Source organism: Microtus oregoni, unplaced genomic scaffold (assembly GCF_018167655.1).
Source record: "Microtus oregoni isolate MIOR12 unplaced genomic scaffold, Mior012 000005F_ref0000423, whole genome shotgun sequence".
In the NCBI taxonomy this organism is placed as follows: Eukaryota; Metazoa; Chordata; class Mammalia; order Rodentia; family Cricetidae; genus Microtus; species Microtus oregoni.
This window is the reverse complement of record NW_024543064.1, coordinates 12,255,010-12,264,887: the sequence shown is the minus strand read 5'-3', so window position 1 is coordinate 12,264,887 and position 9,878 is coordinate 12,255,010. Positions and strand designations below refer to the sequence as shown.

At 54.0% G+C, this 9,878-nt stretch overlaps 1 protein-coding gene across 1 annotated transcript in view; it reads right to left on the bottom strand.

Moving 5' to 3' along the window:
- Nucleotides 1-375: 375 nt before the first annotated feature.
- Nucleotides 376-9,878, bottom strand: part of Crocc (ciliary rootlet coiled-coil, rootletin) — a 41,501-nt gene continuing 31,998 nt past the window's right edge. The window contains exons 27-37 of the mRNA XM_041652955.1: nt 9,368-9,716; nt 6,194-6,363; nt 5,972-6,092; nt 5,564-5,727; nt 4,166-4,381; nt 3,601-3,825; nt 3,050-3,199; nt 2,570-2,770; nt 2,309-2,440; nt 1,595-1,771; nt 376-857 (exon numbers count right to left, since the gene is read on the bottom strand). Coding sequence (XP_041508889.1) covers nt 771-857; nt 1,595-1,771; nt 2,309-2,440; nt 2,570-2,770; nt 3,050-3,199; nt 3,601-3,825; nt 4,166-4,381; nt 5,564-5,727; nt 5,972-6,092; nt 6,194-6,363; nt 9,368-9,716 — 1,992 coding nt within the window. The 3' untranslated portion in view covers nt 376-770. The remainder of the gene's footprint in view (nt 858-1,594; nt 1,772-2,308; nt 2,441-2,569; nt 2,771-3,049; nt 3,200-3,600; nt 3,826-4,165; nt 4,382-5,563; nt 5,728-5,971; nt 6,093-6,193; nt 6,364-9,367; nt 9,717-9,878) is intronic.

Sequence of the window (9,878 nt, the reverse complement as noted above, 5' to 3'; positions counted from 1 at the left end):
AGGTAATGAGTAGAGCGGTCTTGGGATGCTGAGCACTCCATGAGCCCCACTGTCACACCATGATTTTTGTTCCACTTCACACAAGAGCACACACAGACCCTGCCACATGAAGCAGCACTCCCAGCCAGCGTCACTCAACAGAGCCATGGCAACACTGTCCACTCCTGGCCCTGCCTGTTACCAGGATGTCTATGAGCCCTGGCACTATACAGAGGGGAGCCCGAGCTTATGTGGTGGGCACAGCACCATCTGCTAGCAGCTAGATGGAGAGAGAGGTCCATCGCGCCCTGTGAGGTTGCTAAGCTCAGCTAGCAAGACTGCCCCCGCTCTCCCAAGCAACTCCCAGGCAGAGGAAGCATGTGTGTGTACAGACGATTCTAGAAAACAAGTCATGTTACAAAAAGCACAACAGTTCTCCACAGTTAACTTTAGAAAAGGTACAAAAATACAAGGGCTCTAGGCTCACTAAGGAGCTTCCTGACACCAGGAACCAATCTGGCTTAGGCATTGCTTCCTGGGGAAACCCTGCTCTGTTACTGGTGGAAACAAGCGCTCTCCCTGACCCCTGGCTGGCTCAGTCGAAGAGCCTTGGCCGTCAGAGGATCTTCTAGGAAAGGGGCCTGGAGTGGTATATGTGGTACAGCCACAGTGCCACCCTCATCTGTCACCCCAGCTCCCTCCCACCACTCTGATGTCCAGGTCCTGGTCTATGTTACTAAGGGCCTTCTCCTGCCTAGACGACTGTGCTCAGGACGCTGGCTAGAAGGGACTCACTGCTCTGGGGTGCCAGAGGGTGGGGAGACAGGTGCTGAGCTCCTGCGAAGCTCCTTCTTCAGCTGTGCCTTCAGCATGGACACCTGGAGAGGAGAAGGGCCCGACAGCTCGGGCCACAGCTGACTTCAGAGAACGGGAGCTGATGGGAGCAGCCACCTGCTGCTGCCTAAGACTGGGAGAGTCTCTGCTTCTCATTTTGCCGCTCATGGTGGCTAAGTGTATGTTTGGCATCCTTACCCCTTCAGAGGCTCGGTCATGAGAAGCAGCTCTGCTCAGCATCACTCCACAGAGCAAGGCCCTGTGTCCTCCCAGCCCCCCTGTTACCGTCTATGAGCACTGGCACTATCCACAGGGGGACCCTGTCCCAAGAAGGGCCAGAGAGAGGCATGGAAGACCTGACTGGGTCTACTAGCAGAGTGTTTGTGTGACCAGGTTGGACCTATCTAAGCAGCTAAGCGCTGATCTAGGCACAGACAGAAGAGAAACAAGTGACCTCACTGGCCAGGAAGAGCCATTTCTTGGGCTCTTACTAGTATTTCTAGGAAAGAGCCCTTTCTCCACTGGGATCCCAGGTTGCTGGCAGAGCCTAAAGCTGGAGCTGCTAAGGGAACCATGCTATGTAGGGAGAGGGTCTGATGGCTTGAGGCAGAGTGAGGCCTAGGCCAGGAGCTACTGAGACCAAGCAGTACCACCCCACCCATGCTGGTACCAGCACTGATCTACTTGGCCCTTTCCAAGTTATAAAGCTCATGAGCAGTCCTCTCCCCCAGCCCCACACTTCCATCCCAGCTCCATCTTCTCCCAGGGGAGGCCCTTGTACCTGCTCCTCCAGTCCTGACACTCTCTGGCGGTGGGCCTGCTCCCGTGCCTCCAGTGTGCGCTCTGTCTGTACTTGGGCACTGCGCAGGCGCTCAACCTCCTGTTGCAGCTCCAGTCGCTGCTCATCTGCCTCCAGCTGAACCGGATTGTGGTTCTGCTCCAGGGCTACCACCTGTGCCTACAGACAGGAGCTGCCAATCAGGGTTCTAACCCAATGTGCACACAGTGCATGGGCTTATCCCTAACAGTGTACCTTCCAATCCCAGGTCAGGGTCCCCAGTGAAGCCCACTCAGACAGGCATGCAAACACAAAAATACTCAAACAGTGTCTGGCCTACACACGCCCAGGAACAAAAGCAAGCCTATTTGTACAGAAGCACACACGGGCACAAAAGCACAGCAGCCTAACATCTGCACGTGTGAAAACATTTACATGGATTCACCCCACAGGCCACATGAGGTTCATGCTATACCGGTGAGCAAGCTTCCATACATGCACAGCACAGGAATCACCACTGGCTTGAATGCCAATGAGCCTCAGTGTTTCTTCCCACCACGGGAAGTGTTTCTTCCCACCCAGCTCTATAGTCCAATGAGGACACCCTCCCAAAGGCTCTGGGCTCCTATGTTGGCTCAGCCATAGGCCCCCTAGGACATCTCGAACTCAGTATGGGAATAGCACTGGGGACTAGGCCAGGGGAGGGGGAGGGCTGACCTCCAACTGCTGGATCTGCTGTTGGGCCTCAGCCAGGTCCAGCTCAGTCCCTGTGAGTGTGCGGTCCAGGCGGCCCTTCTCTGCATTCAACCTCAGTGTATCCTCATGGCTTCGAAGCTTCTCCCGCTCCACCTGGGTAGAAATGGACCGGAAGGGGCTCACAGGGGGTTCACAGGAGCCCCTGTAGAATAATCTGACATCAGCAGAAGCAGCACACTGAAGAGACACAAAACCTAGGCAGGCCCCAGCAGAGCAGGCCACCTTATCCAGTGTCTTCCTGAGAGCCACACGGTCCTTGTCGAGTCGCAGTGCTGACCGTTCCACCTCACGTTTCTCAGCTTCCAGCTGGGCCAGAGCTTGCTGCAGACTGCCCAGGTGTTCCTGCAGCAGCCGCCGCTCTTCCTGCAGCTTCTGGACAGAGCGCAGAGCTGTGGCCTCGCCTTCCTGCCGCTGTCGGAGCACCTGCAGACAAGCCAGCAGTCCCTCATCCCACTGCACCTCAGGATGGCCATCTGAAACTTGGGAGCAAAGGTGCTGGCCCACTGTTCCCAACTGCAAGACCCACATAGGGAAACACCTGAGGCCAAATGACTCTCTCTGGGTATAATGGGAGTGTGGGCCAGATGAACCATGGTTCTGCACAGGTGGCTGGGTCAACTGGGGTGAAGCTGAGTGGGTTCCCCACCCCATGCCAAGAACCACATGGGGCATCCCTATAGACAGAAGCCCTCCAGGCCTCACCTGCTGCAGCTGCTGCAGCTGGCCTTCAGCATCGCCCTGCTGCAGCTCCACGTTGGCTAGCTCGCCCCGCAAAGTCTGCACCTGCTCAGCCAGGGAGCTGCTTTGCCTTCGTGCTTCAGACAATGCCTGTCTGGCAGCATCCAGCCGTTCCTGGAGGACAGAGGCTGATGGTGCCAAGCCAGACTGCCAGCCTGTGCAAAAGGCTTCCCTTTGGGTGAAAAGCCTAACTGGTCCGGCCTGTTGCCAGTCCTGTCCCTGGACCTGTGCTGAAGGTGACAGTCACTCATATCCCAAACTGCACATAGGTGCCATACTAGCAGGCTTCTGCTCTCACTAGACAGCATCCCCCTCTAAGCCTCATGACTGGCTAGTTTTGTTGACCCCACTCCCACCTCAAGACCTATTCTCACTGGCTCTCCAGAATTCCTGACTGACAGCCCCACGGCTATCACCTCCCTCCACATCTGCTGTTCTCGGCTAACTCTCTCACTGAACTCTTTCCTGATGGAAGAGAGAAATATGCCAGACCCTGGAAGCCTCCCACCCCAGACCTGAAGCACTTGGCGGTCATGTTCACAAGTACTCAAGGTCTTCTGTAGATGCAGATTCTTGTCCTGGGTGCTTGAGAGGCTGGCATTGCTCTGGGCCAGGGCATCTGTCAGGCTCTGCACCTTGCTCCGCAGGGTCCCCTCGCTCTCCTCCACCTTGGCCAGTGCCCCATTCAGCCTGTCCACTGTTAGCTGCAAGGTCCCTGCCTTCACCTCACTGTCTGCCACCTGCAGGAAGGTAGAGGAAGGTCAAGGGCTCCCTTTCCATTGGGATCTCCACTAGGAGTGCTAACCAGCTCAGCTCCCCTTATCCATATCCCTGTTGGCTTGTTCTCTCACTGGCTCAGCCTGCTGTGGTCTGCCCTCACCCCACTGTGGGTTAACCACCCGGTCCAGAGTCGTGGCAACCTAGCTATGTGACAGGCAAGGACACTGCCATTCTGAGAGTCTACTGTCCACCTTGAAACCTGATGGTGAAGACTTACTTCACAGAATTGGCAGTTGCACAATGCCTGAACAGAGAGCCTGGCACAGGGCATGCAGGTGACCAGGAGGGAGAAGGGCCCACCTGTCTCTGCAGGGAGTCGACCCGATCCTGGAGAGCCTGAGCATGGGCTTCCCGGTCGCCCAGACCTAGGCGGCTGCGCTGCAGCTCGCCCTCAAGAGCTCGCCGCTGCAGCTCAAGCTTGACGGAGCGACTCTCGGAGGCGTCCAGCACCTCCTTCAGCCGCCGCTTGTCACTCTCCAGCTTCGCCTCGGTCGCCTTCATCTTGCTGACTTTCTCCTGTGGGTAACAAGGCTCAGCCCCATGCCTGTCCACCTCTCCCCAAACCCCTCTGCACCACCACGACAAAGCAGGGTCAGCCTCAAGGACTGTATGACCTGGGACCAGCCTGTGACTGCTGGGGCCTCAGTTTCCCCATTTGTTACATACTGAGTAGCTATGAGGTGCCCAGAGCTGTCTTGTTCAAGCTGATTAACATGTTATATGAGACAAGATGCCCCTTCCCCACTCTGGCTGTTTCATGTTTGTCCTGGGAGGACTGTTCCAGAGGTGCCGCTATCTGATCCCTGGGAGGGGGCTGCAGAATGTAGACACTGGACCCTCCCCTGCTCTACAAAAAGGCTTCCAGAAATGGCTGAAAGCACAAATGAAACCGGAGCTGAACCTGGCAGCTGCTCCTCAGAGCAGGGCACCGCTGCAGTTCTAATGGCTGCCTCTTCTCCCCTGTTCAGGACTCAGATGATGAAGGGGTTTGCAGAGTGGACACAGGGTAGGAAGAACTTGGGACCATTCGATACACAGGGCCCCAGAGTCAGTGGGTTCTGGGTGTCACTACAGCCTCCCTGCTTCAAGCTTCATCTTCAAGCCTCTCCCTGCCCTGTCTGGGAGAGTGGGCCCCCACTCTGGCTCCCACCCAGCATTGTTCCTGGCCTCCTCCCAGGCCCCAGGGGCTTCTGGGCCCAAAGCCAGAGCTGAAGCTGCAGACACAACAATCCTGCTCCAGCTTGGTCCCAGACAGAGGTGGTGGGGGTGACAGCAGCTGGAGAAAGGGCAGGGGGCTTCAGTTCAGAGGCTGGGCTGTCATCACCCAAGGCTTGGGCTTCCTGTCCCAGACACAGAGACATGTGGAAACCTACACATCAAACACTGCATCGCCATTCATGCAGATATTCAGAGACAGAGGCTCCAGCCAAAAGCTTACAGGACTGACTCAACGTGGCAATTACAGGTGACCCCCCACCCAAAGGGCAACTGTTGGACAGCAGGCTGTTTCAGGCCAATTCTGAACTCCTCTGTCTGACTCAGGCCAAGCCCTTCCCCCTGAAGCACATGAACACCCAACAGTGGACTAAAATTTGCCCAATGGAAAGAGCCACAGGCCACCCCTATAGGCTGTGTCTTGGGCAGAGGACCACAGAGAACCCTGGGGCCTGCTCCCATGGGCCCTCCACTCCTGCCCACCTGGCTGGCCCGGAGCTCGCTCTCAGTGGCCTGCAGGCTCCTCTCCAGCACTGCCATCTGGTCCAGCGTGGCCCTGCATTCCCGCTTGCTACGTCGCACACTCTCTTCCTGCAGTGCCAGCTCTGCCTGGGCCCCGCTCAGTCGCCTGTCTGCACTGCGCCAGGCTGCGACCACCACCCAGTCCCATCAGTTTCATGCCGAGCCCAGCCCCTGAACCAGGCTATGAGGTCCAACCTGTACCCCATCCTCTCCAAGCCCTGCCTGGACCATTAGAGGGTCTGTAGATTTGGGCCCCTTGGAGCTGCCCAGGGAAGGTAGGCCAGGACTGGACATAAAGAGCCACTGACACCAGTTCCCCAGCCTCCCACCTCAGTTGCTAAGAACATAAGAGGGCAGAGGGGCCCTCACCTTCCTCACTCTCAGCTACCGCCTTCTGCAGCTGCTTGGCCCTTGAGGTTGCATGGTCTCTCTCTGCTTCCATCTCAGCCAGCTGTTGACTGAGGGTGCTAGTCTGGATCTTAAGTTCATCCTGTAGCCCCAACAGAGGAAAGTGGAAGACCCCAGCTCTGGCCACCACAGTTTTTCTCTTGGATCCCGGGTTCCCCTCCCAGCCATCTCCACCAGCCTCACCCGCTCCCGTTGGGTACTCCGAAGCTCTTGCAGAAAGTCTCGGAGGGCATCACGCACCACCTCTGGGTCTAAGTCTGAAGGTGCTGGGGAGGCAGTGGGCCCTGGAGATGGTGGCTGGGAATGAGGGCTATATTCCAAAGGACTGGGGCTGCTAAGACCATCCCCACTTCCTGGAAGGGAAGATATAGTCAAGGACATGGCAGCCAGGTTATCTTCCTGCCTAAAACCCCTTGCCAGATCTACTCACATTCCTCAACCAAGCATAGCTTCTTTATTTTTTTTTAAAAATAAAGTAGTTCTTTTTATTTATTTTGAAATAGGTTCTATTATTATAGTTCAGGCTGTTCTAAAATTCACCACGTAGACCAAGCTGACCTTAAACTCACAGAGATCTGCCTCCCCATTGCTGAGACTAAAAGCATGTGCCACCACACCTAGCTTATTTTTTTATGATGTATATGGGTGTTTTGCCTGCATGTATGTGTGTGCACCACAAGTGTGCCTGTGCCCATGGAGCCAGAAGAAGGCATTAGACCCCTGGAACTGGAACTAAGGACAGTTGAGACTTGTCCTGTGAGTGCTGGAAACTGAATTCAGGTCCTCTGCAACATCTTTCCCTCCCCACTTCCCTCTACTTCTGGGATGCACTGGTCCCCACATCAGCCCTAATTCCTTTTCATTGATGTTTTGCTTTTTGTTTTGGACAAAATATATATTATTTGAAATATGCCACTTTAATCTTTTTGCTCTAGAGGTACTATGGGTGAGCCCAGGGTCTTGGCCATGGTAGATAAGCACCTTGCCACTAAGATCCACAAACTCCTCCTTTTTGAGACAGGGACAGGGCTCACTATGTAGGCTGGACCTGACTCACAATCTTCCTGCCTCAGTCTTCTGAGTGCGAGGACTACAGGTATGCACCACCATGTCCAATTTTATGCAGTACTAGGGATCAAATCCAGACCTCTGAACAGAGTGGGCAAGTGCTATACCAACTGAACCACGTTCCCACGCACCTTAACTATTTTTAAAGACATGATCTGGCGGCATGAATTACATTTATGCTATTGTACATTGGTCACCTCAAATCTTTTTCATCAGTCGTGTATCTCCCCAAATTCCCCATGTTGAGCATGACTTTATTTGGAAACAGGTGGCCATCACGCTGAAATGGTGACCCCAACCCCACTATTGCTATCCTTATAAAAAGGAGAAACACAGATACCATGTGACCACTAGAGTTGTGAAGCTATGTACACATCCCACCCAGTACCTTCAGAGGGGGTGTGGCCCTCAGATTTCTAGCCTTTGAGACAAACACACGTTTCTGCTTGTTAAGCCTCCAAGCATGTGACAGCTGGCCCGCTGGCCCTAAACAATCTACCAGGTGCATCAAATGCAGAGGAAAATATTTCTAACAGCCAGGCATGGTGGCATAAGCCTGTGGGCCTAGCATTTGGGAAGCTGAGACAGGAAGATGGCCCTGAGTACAAGGCCAGCTTAGGCTGCACAGCGAGTTCCAGGATAGCTTAGAGTGAGACCCCAGTCTAAAAACTGAGGCAAAACAACGCGATCACTGAACCTGTACTGAGCGTGTGCAGACTTTCCCCGTGAGTATTCTCCAAGGAGAATGTCCATATATGTTTTTTTTTTTTAAAGATTTTTATTTTTATGTATACAGGGTTCTTCCTGCATGTATCCTTCCTACAGTACAGAAGAGGGCACCAGATCTTATTACAGATGGTTGTGAGCCACCATGTGGTTGCTGGGAATTGAACTCAGGACCTCTGGAAGAGTAGCCAGTGTTCTTTACCTCTGAGCCATCTCTCCAGCCGCCTGTCCACATGGTTTGTATGTGCATTAGCTATCACAGTGCTCCAGAGACTGAGGATGTCTAGGTAGCTGTGTGCAGGTTACACAAACACAGCAATTACACAAAGCAACCAAAAGCATCCTGGGATATGGGGAGACAGAGTCTGCATTCTTCCATGGCTACTGAAGGACCACAGTTCCTTCACAGAACAGTCCTGGCCAACTAAGATAACCAGACAGAAACTTATTTTTGAAACACAGCTCTCACTGTCTCCTCTCTAGATCTAGGTAACCTTGAACCTGCTTGCTGAGTCTATGTTTTTTTTTGTGTTTTTTTTGTTTTTTTGTTTTGGATTTTCGAGACAGGGTTTCTCCGTAGCTTTTTGGTTCCTGTCCTGGAACTAGCTCTTGTAGACCAGGCTGGCCTCGAACTCACAGAGATCTGCCTGCCTCTGCCTCCCGAGTGCTGGGATTAAAGGCGTGCGCCACCACCGCCCGGCCTGAGTCTATGTTCTTGTCTGTACTAGAACTCACTGATGTTTGCCTTCCTATGCCTGCCTTACTCAACGAGTAGAATGTTTCAGAGCTGACCTGCGTTGTGGCATACGTAAGAGTACCATTCCTTTCAATGGCTGAATGCTACTCCACAGGATGGATACACCATATTTCTGTTTATCTAGTCATGTTGATAGATACTTGGGACGTCACTGCCATTTGGCTATTATAAACAAGGTTACAACAGACTTTGCTATAGAAGTGCCTACCACATGCCTGTTTGTAGTCCTTTTAGCTATATACTGAGGAGGAGGAATGTTGGATCTCCTGTCACTAACAATTCTATTTTCAGCTGGGCAGTGGTGGCACATGCCTTTAATCCCAGCACTTGGGAAGCAGAGACAAGTGGATATCTGTGAGTTCGAGGCCAGCCTGGTCTACAGAGGAAGTTCCAGGACAGGCTCCAAAGCTACAGAGAAACCATGTCCCAGGGGAAAAAAAAAAAAAAAAAAAGAGGAAGGCTTGGGAGGGTGGAGAGATGGCTCAGTAGTTAAGAGCACCTACTCTTGCAGAGAACCTGGATTTGATTCCCAGCACCTACATGGCAGTTCACAAACATGTTAACTCCAGCTTCAGGGGATCTAATTCTCTCTTCTGGCCTTCTCCAGCACCAGGCAAGATATGATGTAAGTGATGCACATACAGATATGCAGACACTCTCACAAACACATAAAATAAAACAAAGACGATGGGGTTCAAAGATTCAGAAAAGGCAAAAAAACCTTAAGAGTCCCTCCTTAACAAAGTTACCCAGGAGCCCAGAGCAGCCAGGGGGTGTCACCCTCCAAGGAGTGTGGCTTCACTCACCTCCCGCGGGTGCTTCCCGCGCTGGGGACATGGACACTCGGCCCAGGCCCAGGCCCCGACGCAGGGCAGAGCGCAGACCACCCAGCTGGGCCTCTGCCACCCGCCGCTGTGACTCCACGCGGGCAAGCTCGGCCTCCAGGCCTTGCGCCCGGCCCTCAGCTGCGCTCAACCGCAGCCCCAGCTCAGAGGTCTCAGCCCGCACTGCCTCCAGCCTCAGCTCCAGGCCCCGGGCCACATCCAGCTGCCTCTTCTCGGTGCCACGCGCCTCCTCCAGGGAGCCCAGCAGGCCTCGCTCACGCGCCCGGAACTCAGCCTCTTGCTCCTGCAGCTTCCTCTGGGATCCCTGGAGCTGGGGCAGAGGTGAGGCCAGGAGACCGAGTCACAAGGCAGCCCCCAGTCCCCACTTGGTGCTTGCCACCTGTACCTTTAGTGGCCCCCACTCTGTTAGGAGGGAAAGAACATCCGAAGAGGGAGGGGTAATTTGAATTTGCTTCTTTGTCCTTGCTGTTCA